This window comes from Hermetia illucens, chromosome 3 (assembly GCF_905115235.1).
Source record: "Hermetia illucens chromosome 3, iHerIll2.2.curated.20191125, whole genome shotgun sequence".
In the NCBI taxonomy this organism is placed as follows: Eukaryota; Metazoa; Arthropoda; class Insecta; order Diptera; family Stratiomyidae; genus Hermetia; species Hermetia illucens.
Window position 1 is genome coordinate 8,604,536 of NC_051851.1, and position 24,260 is coordinate 8,628,795.

At 44.0% G+C, this 24,260-nt stretch overlaps 1 protein-coding gene and 1 non-coding gene across 2 annotated transcripts in view; both read right to left on the minus strand.

The window, feature by feature from the left end:
• Positions 1-710: 710 nt before the first annotated feature.
• Positions 711-24,260, minus strand: part of LOC119651800 — a 628,198-nt gene continuing 604,648 nt past the window's right edge. Inside the window, exon 8 of the mRNA XM_038055584.1 lies at positions 711-2,375. Coding sequence (XP_037911512.1) covers positions 2,281-2,375 — 95 coding nt within the window. The 3' untranslated portion in view covers positions 711-2,280. The remainder of the gene's footprint in view (positions 2,376-24,260) is intronic.
• Trnak-cuu lies at positions 10,442-10,514 on the minus strand. The gene has a single exon. It is a non-coding gene; the product is annotated as a tRNA-Lys (tRNA).

Genomic DNA, 24,260 nt, shown 5'->3' on the forward strand with positions numbered 1-24,260 from the left:
AGAATTCTCTCGCGAATTGATCTATCAAGGGTTCGGATTTAGTTAGGAGGTGTGTGAATTGCGGAGAACATATGTTTCTAAATAATCTTCTCCGGAGGATTTCTTTATTTTTGATATCTACCAGAATATCGTTGGGAAGGGAGATCCCTTGCTGTAATTGAGGGAATGGGTTGGGATCAGTTTGACGCATGCTTGCTTCAGTGTACTCCTAGGTCGATGGTATTATTGGGGACTCGGCTTTTGGAGAGGAGTAGGAGAGCTTGAAGTTTGGAATAGAGGGCTGCATTTATATGTTGTCCAGTTGGCTTTCTGGAAGGTAGGGATTGAAGGTAGGTTGGGTCGCATGGCTCTCTCGGGGAGTTGGACATCGAGGATTATTGCATCGTAATCGCTGATACCTGATACCGTTTTGAGCAAAGTGAGTTTTGGGAAAGTGAATCCAATACTTTAGGGTGGGTATGCAGTAATATTACTGCTGAGGAGGAAATGGTGGTGGGGGTTGAGCTGAAGTGGTACAGGTTCATGCTGGTATGAGAGCGCAAGGAGTGAATTTTTTGCAGGTTACTGGTGTCGAAAGAAAGGAAGGTGGGGTTGGGACGGAGGCGAGGGCGATTTCAATAGAATTGAAAATGGAGAGAAGTAGGAAAAGTTGAAAGGGCAGAAATTACGCAGAAATAAATGAAAACCATCAAATATTTTAGCTTGTTTAATAAAATTTATTTACATTAAAAAACACGAAAATCGTAAACTAATATCAGTGTCTCATTATCAATAATTAATTTTGGTTTTCTAATTTCCACTTAACTTTAACATCATAAATTAGAAATATTTATGTTACTTTACCATCGTCATTGCCGTGATATACATTGCATACGAACCACATTGGTAGGGTTAATATTTTATTAATTTATTTATTTATTTGCTCGTAACCAATTTATTTCACTATAATTATATTTTATTGAGTTTCACTCTGGTTGACGTTTTCATTGGCTTATGCTCCTTTATTTATTTATGTACAATATGTTTTCAATTTTCAGTAGACAGATTTGCAGTAGCTATGTAAGTACGATGGATTCCTCAATTCTGCATACCCTCTAAACCGCAAGGGTTGAAATATGGCGGCCATTTCAAAAGAGTATTCCGCGGGGGCGAGCCGTATATATATCAAATAAAGAGGATTATTAGGTACTGTTTTTAATATGTTGGTTTATTCATGAATTGGCCATCTAATGAGTCTATTTAGATTGAATTGTATCTTCATAAAGCGGCTTTGATAACGCAGCAATATTTGATTCAACCCCCTGAGCACACCCTCCTGAAACATTTTCCATATCTGTTCGAAAGAGGTCCTCGTGTGTGGGTTCCATTTTCTTGGTTGGATTCCGCAATTAACCTATTTATGAATTTGTCATTATTGTTTAAGCGGATTATTTAGGTTTTAGATTTGAACAAGGACGAAACAATTTTGTGTCATTAAATCAAATTGCCGAGCATGCAGGAATTCCATTCCCTTATAAATGCATGTCCCACAAACTAAGTGAAAATAATAGCAAAAAAGATACATGTATCTGCATCATATAGACTTAATCAAATGGATGTGGATGCTCAGTGCCGGTCCTGGAATGTTTAGAGATGGAAGTATATCAAAACAATTGGCTTTAAATTAAATTAAATGCGTTATTGTGGAAACAGTAAAAAGTTGCCAATAAATTTGAATACAACAATAGGCGAAAAGCAATGGATGTTGCACTCAGTGGGGGATGTTTGTAGTACAGAATTTACACGGGTTCTATTGTATCTGAAATAAATCGATTTATCTTATAGCCTACAAAAACGCTATTATTAGGTACATTAAAATTTACATCATTACGCCATTTTTTCAGGGTTTTTCATCAGTGGGCCGGGGGCTTTGTTTGCTCTTGGAAAACATTTCCTTTGAATCTTTTTTTTTTCGCAAATTTCACATTCGTTTTGGGCTTTTTCATGTAATTAAATTACGGTTAGATTTTAGTATATAATATCAATTTACATTAACATTATTTATTTGCTTATTTATTTTGTTACATTTTCGATTTTTTCTTTTCCTATTACAGCAATTTGGAATTTGAACGTAGGAAACAAGGGTGACATATCGACTAGGGGTAGGTATACATTAAAATATATTACTTTGCTTTGATTTTCATGTGTTTTTGATTTTCGTATGCAAAACGAACACTATCAAATATCATTAATAAATAAAGTTTGCATTTGCTTCGCATTGCAGTTGATCATTCAAGCAAACTATCTTCGAAAGTATCTTATTGACAAATAGGCTATTAGTAGAATTGCTGATGCTGGCGCTGGTTGATTTGGTAGACCTCTGTTTGGAGATGTAACTGCAAAAAGATAAGGATAAAATTTAAAAACATTATAGGAATTATCAGATAAAGTTTATATACAATCAAAATAAGATACGAAACAGAGGAAATTGTTGAAATGTTCCCGTGGTCTGGATAAACCAGTCGGGAAATCGGAATCTGGACGCTTCAGGTATGAAAGGTTTTGTGTATTTTTTTATAAAGACATTTCAGTGTACATTTGTCCCATTAGTACGTATCACATGCATACATGCATGCATGCGAGAATATATACTTTCGGGTTATATTGATATTCAAAGTCTTGAATCTGCACAGAAGCAACAAATTTGACCTATTATAACTTTGTTAGTAATAGTGCGATTTCTACCAAACTTGGTGGGATCATGCTCTATATTATAGCCTATATTGCTGCAAAATTTCGTGGAGCTAGGATGAACTTAAAGCGGGGGAGGGGGGGGGGGTTTCAGCCAATTACCAAAAAATTATAGTGATATATACAGATGAACAGGTGAACAGATGTCGGTAGGGAGGGTATTTCCGAGCCTAGCCACCATATAATGGGAGCCTCCTGATTTTTTTCCGATTTTTCGGTTGGCCAGTTTCTGAGGATGGCCTCGTTAAATAAATGATTAGTTTCGACCCCCCAAACTCCCCGTTTTTCCAACAAATGTCAAAACTAAGACCAGTTTCGGAAAGTACCAACCGAGATCTTTCATTTGATGTCCCACACTATATTTAGTGAGAAAAAAATTTACACTTTTGCATGTATGGGGACCTCCCCTTAAATTTGACGTAAAACAATGTAACTCACTGTACTGTAGGATTCATGGATTCCTGGAGGCCAGAGCCCTGATCCAGAGGAATCACTCTTCACACAGCTTGGTGCGAAAATAGTTGAGCTGTCCGAGTTCATCAAGGACAAGCACAACGTGCATCAAGCCATAAAAAATATGGTGAGAGCAATCAATGTGCTCTATAACAAATTGCAGCATGAAGAACGAAATTTCAAAGACAAGTCGAAACCTGCTGCCTCAACGGTGTCACAAGCGACCCAAGTGACGCCTAATCGTATTACAATAAACCTGCCACCAAACAAGAAAGTGCGGGAAAAAGATGTGGATCCTCTGGGAAATCAGCAGGCGCCTAAGAGGAAAAAGGCAATGCAAATAATTCCGGAAAACGTAATTAAATGCACCGAAGAGAGAAAACAGATCCCCCAAGTGCAAGCTCTTGCAAGTGAATCGGCAAAAAACCCAATGGGAATGGAAACTGTGGATAAACCAAGGTAGTTAATAAAAAGGCGAAGAAAAAAGCAAAAGTGCGAATTCGCCCAGAAGCGATTGTGATCTCCAGCAAGGGAAGTCTGTCTTATGCGGAAAGTATCAACCGAGATCTTTCATTTGATACCCCACATCACTATATTTAGTGAAAAAAAAATTTACACTCCCCCATGTATGGGGACCTCCCTTTAAATTTGACGTAAAACGATGTACCTAACTGTATACGTGAGCGTTCACAGTTCCCACCTTTCCACCAAATTTGGTGTCAATCGGACAGACAGACGGACTGACAGACAGACAGAAGCCAGACCTGATAGACGGTCTTGTTCACGACGCAAGGGGACGAGGTCCAAAGGTGAGAGCCAGTGACTTTAATGCGTGGGCTATCGAGTGGGGCAGCAAAGAGACTAACACAAGGGGGCGGTGCTTATTAGAAGCATTCGCCCAGTTGGATGCAATTCTGGCCAACGGAGGCGATGTAAACACTTATCGGAAAGGGAGAATTGGTTCAATTGTAGATCTGACTTTTGTCAGCCTTTCGTTAACATGTGACATGTCCTGGCAAGTTGTGGGGTAGCGCCTATAAAATTGTGACAGGACGATTCAGATGCCGATCATCTGCGCAGATCACGCGCCCTACGCTCATGTTATTTCCTCAGACTGACACCTTCCTGCGCCCCCTGAATGTAACGCCAATTCCACCAGTCACCAGGGACGAGCTGCTGGAGACCTGCAATAGGCGACAGCAAAGTTGCGGGTCTTGACGGCTTACCGAATAAGGCTCTCAAACTTGCTGTCAAATATATACCGGATATGTTCGCGGAGCTGTTCGAAACGTGCATGTCTGAGGGTATCTTTCCTGCACCATGGAAACGGCAGAAGATGATGCTTGCGCCCAAGGCTGGCAAACCTCCAGGGGAACCGTCCTCCTATAGACCTTAGTCTTCTAGACACTATGGGGAAAATGTTGGGTTATTTATGATAGATTACTCCCAGTCGTCGAGAGTGAAGAGGGCTCTTCAGGTAGGCAGTATGGGTTCCGTAAAGCCAGATCAACCATTGATACCACCAAAATGGTTACTGGCTTGGCCAAAAATGCAATTCACGGAAGGGGTTGTACCAGCAAATATTGTGTAGTGGTGACCCTGGATGTGAGGAATGCATTTAACTCGGCCAATTGGGACCTTAAACGAAAGTCTCTGGCTGCCATTGGTGTTCCCACCTACCTCCCCGCTATTGTCGATAGCTACTTGCAAGAGCGGATACTCTGGTATAATACCGATGATGGACCCAAGGACGTTGTCTCCGCGGATGTCCCACAGGGCTCTGTTCTGGGCCCACTATTCTGGAACATCATGTATATTGATGTAAATAACCTTTCGGTTCCGGAGGAGGCCACGGTGGTGGGTTATGCCGATGATATAGCACAGGTTGTGGTCGCAAAGTATCTCGAGGAGGCTGAATTGTCTACAAGCGAAGCAATCAGTGTTGTTAAGGCTTGGTTGGAGAGTGCTGGAGTGGTATTCGCGGAGGAAAAGACGGAAGCGGTCCTCATCACTAAGCGCCGCAAAAGAAATTACGCCTGCATTAGAATCGGGAATCGCATTATCACTTCTAAGCCCGCCATCAGATATTTAGGGGTGATGATAGACGGAGGACTCAATTTTAGGCAGCACATAGAGCATACTTGTAAAAGAGCATCTACCACGAGTATGGTTCTCGCAAGGATGATGCCGAACGTAGGAGGACCGCGGCATACTTGCAGGCTGCTCATAGCCAGGGTGGTAAGTTCTATCATGCTGTATGCAGTGCCAGTTTGGGGAAACGCGCAATGCACATAAACTGAGTACGGTTTACAGAAGAACAGCCTTAAGGGTGTGTTCTGCCTTCCGGACCGTCTCAGATGATGCAGCGTTCGTCATCTCGGAAATGATGTCGATTGAAATCGTGACAACCGAAATGATAAACATTTATAACACCAGATCCATCTCTCCCTTATCGCAGGTGAAAAAAGCCGAAAAGGAGAGATCCATAAGCAGATGGCAACAGGGGACCAGTCAAAAAAGGGTCGCTGGACTTACAGGTTGATCCCTTCCATCCGGGAGCCGCTGGAAAGAAAGCATGGGGAGATAATTATAATCTCACCCAGTTTTTCACCGGCCATGGATGGAGGATATCGTCAATACCTGTACAGGTTTAAATTGGACACCTTACCTAATTGTCCAAACTGCGACGAGATCCCAGAGGACCCAGCGCACGTTTTCTTCCAATGTCCTAGGTTCGTGGAAGAAAGGAGGAACCTAGAGGAAACTCTAGGTGAAGTGCTATCACCAGAAAATTTTGTCCGGAGAATGGTAGCTTGTCAGGAAGACTAGGATGCGATCAATTCCATGATCGCAGTAATCCAAGATAAACTGCGAAAAGCAGAAGAAGTGAGGAAGGCGCGGTAACGAACCCCGCGGGTAGATGGAAGGAGACCTAGCTAAAGTAAGCTAACTTCGCTCTGTGATGTAATACCTAAAGGTGCTTCCATGGGGTAGGGGGGAGTCGGGGTGGTTTTAGTGGCTAAAAATCCCGCATTCTGGGGCGCCCAGGCCAGAGTTTTTTGAAGATTTCCACCTCCTTAAAAAAACAACAGACAGAAACCAAATAATCACCCAGGACACCCATCATCATACCGACCGATTTGACACGGCAGGAAAGATGTTGGAAAGGGTCATCTACAATAGACTTCTCCCTATCATTGAATATAAGGATGGACTATCGGAGTGACAATTTGGATTTCGACAAGCTCACTCAACGATCGACGTCGTAAACTTTGTTTTGAAGCTGGGTCGAGACGCGATGCTGTCTAAAAAATGGTGTACCGTGGTAACGTTGGGCTCCAAAAAGCGTCCAATTCCGCTAGTTGGGAGTAGATAAAAAGCTCACTGACTAAAATGGATGTCCTTAGTTATTTGTCTAAGCTATTCGACAGGTACCTTTCGGAGAGGACACTTTCGTACGATACAGATGAGGGATCCAATCAGTACACCGCCACCGCAGGAGTACCACAGGGTTCAGTGGTGTGTCTTCCGCTGTGGCACGTCATGTACAATGGGGTCCTTGTCCTTGCCGTACCAAAGGAGACCACGATAATCGGTTTCGCAGATGATCTAGCTGTGGTTGTCGTCGCGAAACAACCTGAAGACGTTGAAATGTAGGCTAACGAAACCATTAGCGCTATAAAAGCGTGGCTGGAGATGGTTCAGTTTGACCTTCCGAAACAAAAGACGGAGGCGGTCTTAATTACCAACCGTAGGAAAAGGAATACGGTTAATATTCGTGTTGGTAGTCACGTGATCTCTTCGAAACCAGTTATCAAATACCTAGGGGTGATGGTTGACGCTAAAATAAATTTCAAGGGACACCTGGACTATGCCTGTAGGAAAGCGGCAAATACCAGCGTGTAATTAGCGCGGATGATGCCTAACATTGGAGGCCAAAGTGGTTCGCTTCACACTATTATACGTGGCACCAGTTTCGGAGGAAACCCTAGTGTATGAGAATAATCGGAAGAGGGTAAACATTACTTACCACTTAATGGCGCCAAGGGTTTGCAGCACCATCAGAACAATATCAGCCGATGTAGCTTGTATTATTACGGGAATGATCCCGATGAACATTGTAGCAAGTGAGGCACACTGCCAGTACGAGAAAAGGAGAACAAATTTACTTGAAAAGGATTCAGAATACCGAAAAGCGGTAACTGGACCCACACTTTGATTCTACGTATTAGGGAGTGGATCCACCGACGACATGGCGAGATTAACTACGACCTGACGCAATTCCTGTCAGGACATGGCGGTTACAGGAAGTATCTACACCAATTCAGGCTGAATGATTCTCCCGGAGGACGTGAAGAACGGATGGTTTGGACATTGACCGGGTTTGCTATTTACTTGCTACTTGGTTTGGGACGAGAGCCAACCTCTGATGAGTTTCTGTTCTGGGTGAGTCTCCTATCTTTGCCATCCCTCTTACTAAACGGGATGTGCCAATTCAGACTATTTGATTCTGTTGATTTCGTGGCACCCAACATTGTTCGGGAGAAAATCATTATTCCATCTCTTTGGGCAGTTGGCTTCAACTGGAATACGCCTCTTTCGCGTGTTCATGTTAGGCAGACTCCCAGCCTAAGCTTTGCCAGCTTTGGAAGCACCCCGCGGAGTTGAATCCTTAAAAAATTTAGGCCATCAAAGTTTTAAATGAATGGTGCTATTTAAGATCGGATGAAAGTCCAATTGACAGTAGTAGTCGCGGATTATAAGCTGCGCAGCTTCTCGAGCATACGCAATGCCGGCAAGGTTCAGCTTGATACACCACTTTAATGGCTCTTTCTAACATAAGCATTGTGCCGCCCACTCCAGCAAATTTAGATCTGGATCAACTGGAGGAGAAGGCTCTTATTATCGTGACATCAACAGATATATTTCCCTTACCGGCATTTCTGGACACACTCTATCCGCTGCCCTGTACTGTGGTAATGGTACTGCCTTCGCCAGAGCAAACAGGATTCGCGTGCTCCTCATTAGACAGGGTTATAGAAGGCCGCGGTTAAGTCACAATACACTATACACCCTAGCTGTGTGTATCAAAGTTTGCCTTAACTCTAGGCTAATCACACCTCTACGGGATGACCCAAACGTCAAATTCGCATTATCCCCATCCGATTGTCTGTTTGGAAAATCATTTCTAGCGGTGACAGGACCTATAGTGCTCCATCTTCCAGTTATCAAGCTCAAACAATGGTAGTGAATTCACCAAGACTTTTGGCGACACTAGCGAGACGAGTACTTGGTTACTCTGACACCAGTGTCGACATAGTATTTGGGACCTCCAGATGGGGTATGCTGTGTTGATTAAGGATGAAAACTCTCCCCCTACTCATTGCCTAATAGGCACAACTGCATAGATGCATACGGACAATGAGGGCCTTGTTCGTACCCTCTGAAGCCGCAGTGGCTTTGTCATTCACTCAAGTTTCGGTGGGTAGATTATATCCAGCAGACAGGACAGGACGAAGTTGTGTCACAAATCGGAAATAATCTTTTTTTTGGTTTAGGGATTTGAGAGTCCTAAGTCCATATCCACTTGTGGTGTTGCACTTTTGGGGATTATAAAAAGGAGCATAAAACACTTACGTACCGCTTCGATCACGCTGTTCCCAGGGCAGAGTTGAGGCAGCCTTTGATGAGTTGCTTCTGCTTTATTGCGAAAAAAAACTCAAACATTTTTAAGGATTGTTGAGAAAGACCCAATCATCTGCTCTTCAGGAAAATAAATGACGCTAATAGGACCCACAGGCAGAACAGGAAGCACATATATCCGGTGGTTAGAAAAACTACCAATACTAGGGGCAAGTCTCACGAGAAAGGAGTTCAAATCTATGATAAGGAATATAACGATAAATACAAATGATCAAAACTCTCAGGTAATACCTGTCCATTTCAATGCATCAGCTGAACAACGGGCCAGCCGAGAAACGAACGCCAGAGAACGTGCATTTCTTGAAGCTTTTTCTCGCCTGGATCTCGCATTGGCGAACATTGAGGTTGGTGATAGATGTCACATTTGTTACTGACAATTTAGTTGAGGATTTCTGCTGCCATCAAGCCCTTGAAAGATGGGCTGTCAACAAGTTTAACGAGGAGGCTTTTAGAGAAGCTTTGCCGCAAAACACAATGCTCGAAGGAAATGCAAGTGATAATGCTTCCCAAATCAGCTAGAAGTTGCGCTGAACATGTGTCGCATTTATGCCGTATTGGTCCCCGGAAACGAGTACTCAACTTTTGATGGAACTCTGAAATCGAGGAGTACAGGAAAGCCTGCCTCAAGACCAGAAGACGCAGTCAGTGGAAAAGAAATTAATCTGGATACACATGAGCCACGGAGGTCCTGAAACCCGCGAAGAAAGTAGTCGGAGATAAAGCTCTGGTTTGGTTGGTTTGGTTTGTGGAAGCATCACGCCCAAGCTAAACAAACCTTCGGGTGAACCTTCCTCCTACAGGCCGATATGCTTTCTAAATAAATGGTAAATTATTCGAATGGATAGTCCGTAACAGATTACTTTCGATCCTGTAATGATAAGAGTGGTTATAGGAGATCAGGTCGATCATCCTGAGTCGCCGATAACGACCTAGAGGGCAGAGCTATTCCAAAAATCTAAATAAATTGGCTAAATTGACCGTGAAGGTCCGCCCACAAAGATTGAAGCTCCATCAAAGTGCTCGGTCGACACGTTCTTGCACGCCTCTGTGCTAGCCAGACTCGGGAATGTGGGGGGTCCTTTGAGCGCTTTGATCCCTCACGCTTCACTACTACAAAACAACGTGTCTATTCCGATGCGTGGGTCCGCACCGGATTCTAAAATAGACGTTAATTAGGATTTCGCAACGGCCTATCGAATGATAAACAGAACGCGAACTAAAATTGGAAAATAGAAAAGAAGAAAAAAACGGCTCGACCGCGCGCGTGGATCCGTAAGTCTCAGGACCCGAGTGCCGCGATCAAGGAGGGGAAGATCCACGACGGATCACCATCTCAATTATTGTCTCTTCCGCCTCAGATCTTGTATGTGGCGTGGCCTCTGGGTTCCCACCCTTCCTCGACATCCTCAGGCCAGTTATTCATTTTGAGGATGTCCCTTAATAGAAATTCCACGGGAGAAAGGAGGATACGAAAGGGAGGAAGTCCTCAAACTACGATTAGCTGGCCTGAGGATGTCGAGGAAGGGTGGGAACCTCAGATGCCGCGCCTCAATGGCGCCCAACGTGGGGCCCGAACCCATGACCCTGAGATTAAGAGTCTGATGCTCTACCGACTGAGCTAGCCGGGCTCGGGGACGTGGGTGGGTCCCACGTTGGGCGCCATTTGTAATGATAAGAGTGGTTATAGGAGATCAGGTCGATCATCCTGAGTGGTCGATAACGACCTAGAGGGCAGAGGTATCCCAAAAATCTAAACAAATTGGCTAAATTGACCGTGAAGGTCCGCCCACAAAGATTGAAGCTCCATCAAAGTGCTCGGTCTTTGTGGGCGGACCTTCACGGTCAATTTAGCCAATTTGTTTAGATTTTTGGGATAGCTCCGCCCTCTAGGTCGTTATCGGCCACTCAGGATGATCGACCTGATCTCCTATAACGACTCTTATCATTACAAATGCCTGAATCCAGGAAATGTTGGGCCCAACGTGGGGCCTAATTTTCCTTTCTCACCTTGTAACGTAGAGTTTCCTGTCCTATCCTTGGTAGTATGCCATAAGAGCTAGTCGTTTGTTGTATTTGTCTTGAGATTTAACGTCTCGTAGGTGATTGCCTTCCAGAAGCCTCTGGATCTACGGGCCTTTGCGGCTATAAGCTGAAAGGTATTGCCGTCCGAGCTTCTGAGGAGTGTCCTTCCCTACCTTTATGTGAAATGGCTATCTCTTCGTTTCAGAATTTTAAGAAAATTAAATATTCTTTCTTCTTCGTAGGGATGAAGTGACGGGTGAGATGAATCCTTGATGGAATACGGAGGTAGTCGGCTATATGCTGTGCCGTTCCGTCCTTAATGATTCATCTTCACACTCCAGACGAGGAAGCCTGAATTCTCGCGATCCCTTTTGCTTGGTTTTTTTTTTTTAATATTCTGCGACGGGGAGCAGCTTGATTGTTGTCCCTTCATGAAAAAACACTGTTTGTGGAAGTTTTCTGCACACAGATGGAAAAAAAATTATAAGGTTGGGATGGCTTTTTGGTCATCCGAGAGTTCTGCGGGAATTGAACAGGAGTTGACAATTTTGAGAGAGAGGAGTCCTCGCAATTCATTTGTAATGATATGAGTGGAAATAGGAGACTAGGTCGTTATCGGCCACCAAGGATGATCAACCTGATCTCCTATTTCCACTCATATCATTACAATTACCGGAAAGGGAGCTGGAATGCTGATGTCTGACCTCCCTGTCGCTGTGCGATCAATGGTTTTGTGGATGCCATTGGGTTGACAATGGTTGCAAGCCTGAGTACTGATCGTGAGAATTTTACTAAATATAGGTGGTCCAAGGTTTTTTTTTGATAGAGCGTGTCTCACCTGAGAATCTTCTCCCCAGACGGAGCGAAACTATTGCTGAGTGGCAGGGGAGGTGAAGCGAATCAGAAAATCGCCGCTAGAACCATAGGATGATATGGGAGGTTCGAATATGGATCGATCGTCCCCAAGGAGAAGAACGCCTCGATCTAACACAGCTTTTGAACAGTCTTGGAGTTTGGGCATACCTATATTGATTTCTGGATGATGATTCATCGTATTGTCCAAAGTGTGGCGAAGTTTGCAGAGGACGCAGAAGACGTTCTATTTCAATGCCCAAAGTTCACAGCCGTTTTGGAAGCTACATCTGGAAGGGTGACAGCAGCTACCTATAAAAATCTTAGGCAGGAATACGGAACAAGAGGGGAACAAATATAAATTCTAATCAAGCCCCGCGACACAATACTATATGGGAATCCTGCAGGGAGAGTGGAAGGAGATGGAGGTGGTGTTAGTGAGGAAGAATCTCACAACTGTCTGACAGGAGTCAATGGTAGGTAGGAGTTGCAAGTGCATTGAGAGTGAAATGGGTAGAGGCTGTATATGCAGTGACCAGGATGATACCAGCGGAGACTTCTGTCAAACCAGAGAAAGAGGTCAACGGTTTCGCGAGGAACATCACTTGTTAAAGGGTCTCTTTGTTTCTTGTGTAGCTTTTAGTACTCTGACTTACCCCGTGAAGTAGCAATCTCCTGACAGTTACGCGAAGATATCGACTGGGGTAGTTCTAGAAGGGGCTGGAATTTTTTATTGATTCAGATTATGTCCTGAGCAGATTCGACAGAATTTACTTAGGACCAAAAAGCCCAAGACCAATTCTATTTGCAACCCCATTTTCTATTTTAGATCCTTTACATATGCGCATTTAAAAGGAATAACGCTCATTGATAGTGAAATTGCGTCATAAAAATATTTACCAAATTCAGTACCCGTAATAACATTTAAACATTTTCCGTCCCCCATGTTCGTTGTCGAAAAGAAACATGGTGAAGACCTATAAAGGATGCTTCAGGTAAATTCCCTCATTTACCACATGAAAATATTTCGACCCCCCAAGCTATGAAATTCGTATTGAAATTGGCTTTATTCGACCGAAATTTATTCAATGGACATACCACAACACCATCGTTCGCCATAGGATTTTTCCTGCAAAATGGTCTTGAGTGAATATGTCTCGGTCTGGGAAAGTCTGGACGTGAACAAAAGGATTTCGGTTTTGTCGGGGAACATGCTGCTGTACAAGTTCATACTATGCTGGCTGAGTACAGTGCATTTGAAGAAAGTGTAGAGTTTCGCTCCAAGGATTTGTTGGGGCTTTAACAATGATTGTGGGGCAGTTGAGGCTACTTGAAGTTTCGACCTCTCAATGGATGTATCCTGCGCTAGTTGAGACCAAGTATTGCCAGTTTATTTAGTGCACAACAGAACATCTGAGGGTTGATACCACTTTCAAAGAAGATTCAATGTGGTCAGAACATTCCTAAAAGAGATAAAAATGCCTTCATTATATTGGGTCCTCCAGTGTATCTCCTGGAAAGGGTGAAATGCGTGGGCTCAAAAAAGATACCCGAACCTTTTTCTCTCATACACTGTAAATTTACAAAATACAAAACATGTCTACTTTCCAGATTAAGTGAAAACTTAAGCCTAAAAAAGAAAATGTTATGGCAAATGTGAAGAGAAAAATTCGAAGAAAATCTTTTCTTGTCAGTTTCAGAATAGAGAAAAAGGTGACATGGCAAGATAAACATAGAACAGCCAAAGGATGGGGGTCCTGAGCATCTGGATGAGCTTCTGGAAACTATGCATGTGTATCCTTCGCCAGTCGACACAATATGATTCAGGGATATGACAACGATAGTGAATGAATATGGCAAGATTTTACCTTGAATTTCAAAAACAATTCGTTCCGAGATATTGTTCACGTTATAGGGAAAATAGATTTTCACATAAGTTTGAAATGTTTATTGGAATATTGGTTATGATTTATGAAGGGATGGGAAAGATACCATTAGCATGGAGAGCAGGTTCGTATGGTGTGCTGGGGATGTATTGTTGAGGTTGTATTTATCAGATTGTTTGGATTATGTGGTCAGAATAAAGATACTATCTAAATTGGTGCTTTTAGTAACTTGAGATTCAGCAGTGAATTATTACCAGACAATTGACTTTAAGTCAATTAGGGAAGATGCAGCCATAGTTGGGGATTAAACCATACGGAAGATTACTTTTCAAGTAGGTTTCCTGGGGATATACATAGTTTATTTTCAGAAGGATAGGAACCACTATTAGTTTAAAGAAGATTCTTTGAAAAAGGTTAATTGTTGTTAGATTCAAGCTACTATGAGATATATGTAAAAATGAGGTTTTTGCGTCAGGTGTGCCTTCATATTGGGGGGTTACCCCCAAAAGAAGGGCCCTTAAGTGACAAAAAATGGGATACAGGTTCTTTCAAATTTGTTCAGTTCGTTATTAATGGGTGTTTGATTAGTAGGCGCTATCTTGATATGGTAGCCCCTCTCATGTTCCGTCTGTCAGTCGTCAAGTAGTCCTCAGTGCTGCATAATCTGGTCCGATTGATTTAAGGAAAAACTGGAGGGTGAGTTCCAGTAAATTATCAAGGTACCCTTGTCAAATTTATTTTGGCAGATGTCGGGGTCGATATCATTCAGAGGTATCATTAAGATTTTTTCGGTTGGAAAGTTTCTAAGAATAGGTCTTTGATTAGTGTGTGATCCTTTTGGGTGAGGGTCCCACTTCATTTCTTTATAACTGACGTTAGAGCTGTGTGCTTCGATTTCCTAGACTATGTTTCTTGAGCAAAGATTGAGGCCTGACCTAGGAGAGTTATTCTTCATTTCACCATCTGAACTTAGCAAAGACAAAGACAACATGCATCAGTTGAAAATATGGTATGACCCATGGCCTGTACAAGTGGCGTAAGAAAGTGAATGATTCGATGGAAAGGGAAACCTCAATACTACTCCTCCGATGGTGATGGTGGAAACTGATCTCGTTTCTAAAGAACTTAGTTAAAGGGAGGAGGATACCAGCAGAATCCGGAAGGAATTAAAAGGAATCGCTTTCTTGAGCTCAAAGGGTCTGGAGAAAGAAAGGCTGTGCGGTTCGTATTCAAGTGAAAAAAATGTTTGGGTGCAGTGTCGGGCGGCTGATGCGCGCCAAGAGGTATGATATCTTCTTTCACTGCATGGACCTAGGTCACTTCTATGGCAGGGAGATTTTCCTTAGCTTCAGAAAGATGCATGGGAACATAGATGTCGAAAATATGACGGCGGAAGCAAAGCTTTTCCAGGAGATGCTTCAAGTGTCCCTTGTAAAGGTATCCTTCGAGGGCATGCACATTGCTGTTGCAGAGAAAATGGCCACGTTGGTGCAGCAGTTATAAGGACCTGAGCGATGGAATGGAAGGTATAGATAGCAGACACACTGCAAGAAGTCTGAAAGGAAATTCGGGGGTCACTGTCACTGCCGCTGAGGTATTTCCCCCAAACATTGGCAATAGCGTATTGCAGTTTGTTCTGTGTTGGCAAAAATGCATGAAATATATGTCAACAGTTGCTAAGTTCTTCCAAGTTTTAGGTTGGCTAAATTTAAGGGCATGTTGAAAAGGCTGTTGACGGTGGATATATACCGCTTTATATTTATATATATACGCTTTAGCGTAGACCACAGAACGATGCTTGCAAAAGGACGTTATGTTTTGGAAGCTTTCGCAGAGTTGGACATCTCGCTGGAAATCGAACCTAGGACACGACATCGAGAAACTGATGCCTCAGTCATCTCGGCCATCTCACCGTCACCACTAGCTAGCAGTATGCCCTGGAGCTGATCTTACCCACAGTAACGAATAGACAATCACCTTCAATCTGACAATCTGTTTCAAAACATAGGGTTATAATTGGTAATATTTGACAATTAGACGTTTTGGGAAATTACGCTTCAACTTCTTCTCGAAAATTGTTAAGAGTTCATTTTTTCAGATTTGGGTTTTGGGTAATCGATGGTTACTTGAAACCACTTTTCTAAAAGTCGGTATGACTCTTCTTCTACTTTAGGTACATTCCTGCAACGTAGACTGCGTCTGCTGGCATTTAAGGCCTCAAAGATGTCCGCTTTTGTGGTGATCTCATGTAAGTCCTTGCAATCAATCACCATTGAGTCTTGGCTTTCCTATAGCTCCGCTGCGTTGTGTAGTGATTACTTCATCTTATTACGGAAATCGTGAGATTTACTTTCCCCGGGTCTGAAGTCAAATAGTAAATCACCTTTTTGGGGATGTCTTTCTTCACTCAAACAAATTCAACAGGAAACTGTCCGTTTGCCTTGACATTTAGTAAGATTTCCGCGTACGCTTGTTGCTGCGAAAATCATTTGGTCGCGGTCTTTTCTCTAATCTTCCTTTTCGCTTCACTTTAGTCCAAGTGGATTCCTCGGCAACTTTCTCCAACTTTCATTCAAAAAGTTTGTTAATTGAGTTGCCATTTGCGGAGTTCTAGTGTTTCTTTCTGATCTCGAAAGCGATCCACATCTCTGGTCCGAATTATTGGATTAAAAGACATTTCCGTTGCTGCTTCTACTCTTGCTTTCCTTTCTTCGCAACAGTCCATGTCGTTCCGTATTTCAAAGGACATTGCTCTGAGCGCTCGTAACTTTAGTTTTGATTTCATCGTACGCGTTGTGTTGAGATCCTACAAACTACAACTGATTTAAGATCATTATCCTCTGGTTTGTGAACCCTTCTTTATCTTCATCATTTGTAGTATTGGCGGCACTTGTTGCTGGATTAGTGTTAGTGCTGGTTAGTGCGAATAATATTATCACGTCACATCACCAGGGTTACTAGGTGAAGTGATGTGATGTGATAATATTATTCGTACTAACCGTAGCTTGATTTCGGAATTTCAGCATGCACCAGCCAACTTGACAGACAGACAGAAGGGGGACTTAATCTAACCAATGATTATACCCAGGTAATTGACAATGTCTGTCCCGATGTTGTACAAGATAAAATATAGTGCGGATGGGTGTCTGTAGTTCCTTATTAAGGCAGGCCTAGACCGGATACCGGTTGTTGCACCGTTGATGGTGGTGATATAAGGAAGCGAGCAACATTTGCGAATTATTTTTATTGACGCTGCTCTCAGGGCAGAGATAAGGCATCGTTGGATAAGCTGCCATTTGCTTCACAGGCCACTACTAGTTGATTCCAAGTATTGTCAGCTTACTTAGTGTGCAACCGTGCAGTCGAAGCTTGGTACCGCTCTCACAGGAAATCCAATATGGTCGGAAAATTCCCAAGGATGACAAAAATGGGTTCATTATATTGGTTCCTACTGCATCCTTCAAAGAGTGAAATCCTGCAAAAGCCAACCATAAGTGTAAGAAAAAATCCAGCAGCAAGTGCCGTCAATGCTACAAATGATGAAGAAGTTTACCTGATCAGTTGGAGGAACTTGCCAAAGAATCCACTTGGATCAAAGTGGAGAATAAAGGAAAGTTGGAAAATACCGCGACCAAATGATTTTTACAGCATCAAGCGTACGCTGAAATCTTGCTAAATGTCAAGGAAGACTATACTTTCCTGGATTTGGGTGAGTGTGTGAAGACGTCCCCAAAAAGGTGATTTATTACTTGAGCTCAGGCCCGGAGGAAGTAGGATTTTCATAAGAAGAGCGGGTAACCACTAGGTAACGCAGTGGAGGTAAAGGAGAGTCAGGACTCTATCGTGATTTAGTGCAAGGACTTGCATGAGATCACAACAACAGCGGAGATCTACGAGGCCTTAAAGACCAAGACTCGCAGTCATCGTTGCAGGAATGGACCTGAGGCTGAAGAGTTTCGCAAGTGGGGAAAGAATTGGAATCAGCCAATTTGAGAAGTGAAACTGAACATTTCAAGGGGTTATGCAAGGTAGCGGACTGCGACATAGGGCGAGGCATATATAAAGCGGTCATATCATCAATTGAGGGTAATCACCCACTGTCGATCATCAACCTTGATTTTCTGCAGGATATTATTAGTATTCCTCTCTCACAAGCTGCAAGTGAATTTGCCATAACTGCTGTTCGGGTATATGAAATTCTCGAGGTAACCATTGAAGAAGCTCTTAAGGCTACGAAAGAGATTGCCGGCTTAGACGGCATACCCAATAAAGCTTCGTTGGTGGTCGTCAGGTAAATATGTAGGGGGTGCTTGGAAGAATATGTTTTCCCTGCAAGGTGGCGTATGCATAGCATAAACGGAGGTAGTTCTGATCACTAAATGAAGAGAGCAAACATCGCTATAGATTAAGACTGGCGAACACATTCGCAACTAGCGTTTCAATACCTAGGAGTTATGATGGGAATTTAGCAACCAATGCTTCCGGACCAAATGTAGGTGGCCCAGAGCAAAGCTGTCGGCTCCTTATTTTGAGAGTTATTGGCTCAATTTTGCTTTATGCAGGTTTTTGAGAATAACAAGAACGGTACATTGCTTAGAATATTTCGGACAGATTTCAACTGAAGAATTTGATCATCCGTCACATCCACAATAATTGTTGATATTTGGAGCAGTTCCACCTGTTAGTCCAACTGGTACTCAGAGGTGGCGGTGAGGAAGACGGGGCGACAACCTTGCCGGCCGAACCAAAGCCAAGTGGCCAAGGAGAACCTCCATAGTGGTGGCACCGGGGGACGCTTTATCACATTGGTTTGACGGTCGTGATGCATTAGGCGAAAACTCCAAAGGCTTAATTAGGGCCATCAGACCCGAGTCTGCACGGAGGAGGAGGATATCAGCAGAAACTGGAAGGAATAAAAAGGGATCTCACGTTGGAGCTTAAGAGGTCTGGCGAAAAAAGGGCTGCGCGGTTTGTATCCAAGTAAAAAATTACTTGGGAAGGATGTTGATCTTTTACTGCGAGGCTTTAGGTCACTTCAACTATAGAGGTATTTTTCCTTAGCTTCAGAAAACTGTATGAGGGCACAGATGGTGAAAACTTTACAACCGGCAAGGGCATTGTATAAGATTTTGGACGTATTGAAGGTCCGTGTTGGATGGGTTGTCCATAGGGAGCAAATGTCTGTTTCAAGAGTACTAGGATGTGTACCCTGATGCTGATTAATCCGACTGATGCAGGGAAAGTGGCCAGATTGACGGAGAACTGATAGGGACCCGGCCGATAGAAAGGAAGGTATAGATAGAAGATACATTGTTCGAAGTGGGAAGTCTAAAAATGAGGGGAGAATCACTGAATCATGTAAGAATATCGTCTCACTAGCAAACTTCCAGGCTACCTAAAATTGTCGGTAATATACACCCGAGAAACCAACCTGTCATAAAAAAGCGTTAAGTTAAGTTAAGTCAAAATCCTCATAGTTAAGCAAGTGAAAAGAAACATGGTGCCTTAAAATAACCACACGACAAAAGTATGTAGTAAAACAGGTGTTTTCACTGGGTCTTAGGTATGAACGCATCCGCAACAAATGTAAGCCAATTATTCTTCATTATAGCCTGTCGCGTGAATTTGATTAAAATGAAGTAGCCATTCTAGAAAGATCGCGCCTAAAGTTGGAGCCGAGGTTTAGTATCGCCACAGCGGAAGTATGGGGAAGTTCACTGATACCTGCAAGAGGGGGTTATCTTTTGAAAGATTTCACGGAGTTTGACATCATATTAGGCACCGAAGATCAGGATGATATCTAAGGGAAAGGATAGTCCAATTCTATTAGAGACTTAGCCTTCGTTAATCTCTCGGTAGTTTAGCTGCTTTATAAATTCGGTGAACATACTCACAGCGATGATTAGAGTCGGAGGTAAAAATTCAATCGTGGAAGGATCTGAATGGAAATCTAAATGGTAATATTTTACTGTATCTGCAACTTGTTTGCATACGTAGCCATTCAGTAGTTACAATGAAAGTGATCCTCCTGTGCTCCTGGATAAGGGAACGCCCGGGATCCCGAGATGTTTTTATTTGTGCAGTGGCCAGGAAAATGGGCGAAATGCCCATCCGTCTAGTTTAAGAGTGAACAAGCAGGCTTCTGACCATTGGTATTCATCGGCGCCTCACTAGTGGGAATCTGGGCTACTATGTCATTGAGTGAATATTTCACTTCGGATAGATAGCTCTCATAAAGCGGAATAGGACAGACTAACTGAAATAGCCGCAGCGCATAAAAAAAGCCTTCAGGAATCACCGGGGAAAGTACCACGAAAAGCACACATTGTGACACATATCGCTATCATCGGTCTATTGATCTATTACCGGTCTATTTGCGGTAAGAAGGGTAAAGATAGGCTGGGTTACGCGTCGGCTTAGGTAACAACTGATGCGATGTTGCGAATACCTTGACTTCGGTTATACAGCAAAATATAATAATATACCACCGCGAAAAACAAACAGGCCTATGTTAGGCAATGCAGACAACGCGGAGCGAAGACACCTGGGCTAAAGTTGATTCGATATTTGCCAGCGTTAATCAGGAGATTATCCTGGCACGTTCAGAAAGACCACAGGCAATCTAAATGGAGGTCAAGGGGAACAGATCTCCAGAAAGAACTCATTTAAAATTCCGGGTGCAAAGAATTTTTTGTTTTTTTTTTGAGGGGAAGCACTTTTTTCAAGGCACTCGAGATCGGTATATTCGTGAACCGCGCTCCGCGACTGTAGAAAATGTTAACTGTATGCTTTCAAAGAAATTGTTGGCCTTTGCTTCCTCAAGGCATGAACAGTGAAAGATAGACAATGGCCCAATTCAACCTTCGGGTACTGACAAAGAACTGCGAGAAATATTAAGGAGAACCATCGAAACTCTAGGGTAAGCTGGCAATTGACAGAAAAGTCTAGGTTTTACCTAATCATAAATATTTTCCAGGGGTACCAAAAACGCTGCAATTGGTGTTGATTTGTGGATCGAATAGGTTGCCCAGTATCACCCCGCCTAATCTGCTCTGATATAGAATGGTAGCTGATGGAGAGTTTACTCCATATGACTGTTGGAGCACCAGTACAGGTTTCAGAGCGTCCATTTCTCGGCGGATACAGTAAGCACCTTGAAGCTGACAAAAGAGGCGCAAACTCCAGCGACTGTAATGCAGAGTTAGCATTGGATGTGAACAATGTTTTCAACTCCATCACTTGGAGCGGAATTTAAAATGCATTGGCTGAAATTGGTCTTCCTGAATACTTCGGGCTGAATATCGGTCTTAGAGGGCAGATCTTCGTAGTGGAGTACCGCAAGGCTCTATAATGGTTCTTCTACTGTGAAAGATGTTTATGAATCCCGTACCAGACGAGGTTACAGTTTGCAAATGATTTGGTCTTGGTTGTTACACCAAGGTATCTAGAGGAGGTGGATGTTCACACGATGATGACAATGAGAGTCTTGGATGATGGGATAACTTTGATTGATGAAAAAAACGCGAACGAAATTGCTAACGAACCGTATATTGTTATTGTTGTTTTTGGTTGGTACCGCGAGGTCCCGGTAAGCTAACAATGAAAGGGCTAGGTCGCACCGGTCCGGCTTACAATGACTTTCGATAAGAACAGAATGGCAGGCTGCTACCTATGAATCCAGCGTTATCGATATTTTGTTAATGAGATCCGTGAAAATATTGATGTTCGCAATTGTGTTTCAAAGCCACTCAGGCCAGGTTTATCCAAAAGACCCATGATCCGGCGGGAGGAGGTCCAGCGGGGAGTTATATTGCTTAGACTATTCAAGATTGATGCTATGTCGCGAAAACTTGTCGCATGGACAAATGATATGATCGTTCTCGAAAGAGAGTAACTTAGAGTAGAGTTGTTCGACCATGGAGAATATCGCACATCCTGGTTTCGAGGAGTCAACCGAGGCATCAGTAGTCAGCATTGTGAGACCATGGTAGGTACGTAGGTATCAGTGGCCGCTCCGAGGAGCCCAATTAGCGCTTTGGTGCGCCGTTTTGATGCCACAAATTCACGTTTTGATGCCAGCCCGTAGCATTCACGAAGAAAACCAGCTCTCCGCCCCTGCAGCTAGAAATCTCACTGAGGTCCCCAAAGAATGGTTTACCCCGTGTCCGCAGCCTGACTCGAGCCAGAGCTGGGCAATCGCAGAGAAAGTGCATGAGGGTTTCCCTTCCTTCTCCGTAGCTTCGGCAATGCGAGTTGTAGAGTAAGCCGAGCCTAGCGGCATGGTCCCCTATGGGCCAGTGCCCCGTGTAGACCGCCGTAATATTGAATGCATTTGCACGCGTCTGGCACAGGAGCTCTCGTGATCGGGCTATGTTATAAGCGGGCCAAATTCTCCTTGATTTGGCACAGCTTATAAGCCTTTGCCATCTCAGGCCCGCGGCTGCTTGGTAGTGCGAGTAGACTCGGCCCCCGACAGTCGCCAGCGGAACACCGACTGTATTCGGCGAGGGACTGCCAAGAGCAGAGCCTTGCCTGGCCAATTCGTCAGCCCGCTCATTCCCCTCTATGTTCCTATGCCCGGGAACCCAGAGGAGAGTGATCTTGAGCGTGCCGCCCAGATGGTTGAGCGCGTCTCCGCACTGCCCCACCAACCGGGAAGATGTCGTCGTTGAGTACAAGGCCTTGATAGCAGCTTGGCTGTCTGGTAGAATGGCTATGTTACGTTTGGGGCTCGAATCACGTTCCAGCCATCGACAGACTTCCAATATCGCCAGTACTTCCGCCTGGAATACACTGGTCAAACCTGCGAGACCATACGACTTGGATACACCGTGTGTATTCGAGAAAACCCCCGCACCGACTCCATAGGCCATCTTTGATCCGTCCGTAAAGAATACCGTGTGATAGTCTTGCAACACGCCGCCGGTCTTCCACTTTGCCCTGGTTGGAAGGTCCACAGCAAAGTTTCTCGTGAAGTTCAGCTTGCGTGTGACATAGTCCGTGCGGGGTGCCCAGATTTCTCGAGGTATTTCATCTAGGATATTGCTGTGGCCGTAGGACTTCGTTGCCCAGCATCCGGACTCACGTAGTCTGACGGCACTGCACGCTGCAATATATTTGATGTGGAGGTCTAGGGGGATTAGATGCAGGAGTACATTGAAAGCATCTGCCGGGCAGGACTGCAGAGCCCCCGTAGCATCTGCACACGCGGTTCTTTGAATCCTATTAAGCTTCGTTCTATTGTATTTATTCTTCAAAACCTGCCACCATGCAATAGAGCCGTACGTCAGGATCGGACGCACTACAGCGGTGTACATCCAGAGAACCATCCTCGGCCGGAGACCCCATTTCTTTGCAAAGGTTCTCTTACACGGATAGAAGGCTATACAGGCCTTCTTAACCCTCAGTTCTATGTTCAACCTCCAATTTAGCTTAGGATCCAGGATTACACCCACATACTTTACCTAAGAGGTAAGAACCGATGTTTGTTCATTCAGCCGTGGTAGGTGGAATTCAGGTATCCTTGTCTTGGTGGTGAATAGCATCAGTTGCGTTTTGGTTGGGTTTATGCTGAGTCCGCATCTTTCGGCCCACAACCACACCTTTCGCTACGCTCCTTCCATGATGTCGCTCATAATGGACAGAAACATTCCTGATACTAATATCCTTAAGTCGTCGGCATACGCCACCACCTTCACCCCGCTGCTGTGCAATGTACGTAAAATTTTGTACATTACTATTAACCAGAGCGCCGGTGAGAGGGCACCACCCTGGGGCGTGCCTCTGTTCACAGCTCTGGTGAAGTGGTTGCCTCCCAGATCGGACTGGATTATCCTGGTACTCAGCATGGATATAATCCAATGCGTGAGATACCCCTCCAATCCAATACCGGTCAAGGCTTCCTTGATAGCGTTGGTACTGACGTTGTTGAAAGCTCCTTCTATATCCAAGAAGGCAGCAAGGGTATACTGCTTGTACTACAGCGACCGCTCAACCGTACCAATTACCTCGCGGAGGGCGGTTTCTGTGGATTTTCCTTTGAGGTAGGCATGCTGGGATTTAGAGAAAGGCGTTCTCTCCATAATCGTCCTTAAGTGAAGGTCCAGGACGCGTTCTAGGGTCTTCAGCACGAAAGAGGTCAGGCTGATTGGCCAAAAGTCCTTCGCGGACTCATGACCGCGCCTGCCCGCTTTCGGTCCAGGACTGCGGTACGTATCCTAAAGTGATGCAGCTCCGGTAAATCTCAACAAGCCACGGCACAACCCTTTCCTGCTGCTTCTGTAGCATGACTGGTATTATGCCATCTGGGCCTGGAGATTTGTATGCGGAGAAGCTGTTTATAGCCCAGCCGATCCTATCCCCGGTAATTACCGATTTGATAGCCTCGCACAGCTGGGGTTGCCGCAAACCCTCCAAGTGAGGTTCTGACTGACAGTCCTCCTTGCTGGAGGGAAAGTGCGTTTGCACCAAGGTTTCGCCAGAAGATTCCGTCCAGGAGCCTTCCGACTTTTTAAGGAAGGATGGACTCTTATGTTCCTTGGACAGAATCTTACTGAGCCTCGCGGATTCACTAGTGCTTTCAATGTTCTAACAATGGTCTAGCCAAGGCCGCCA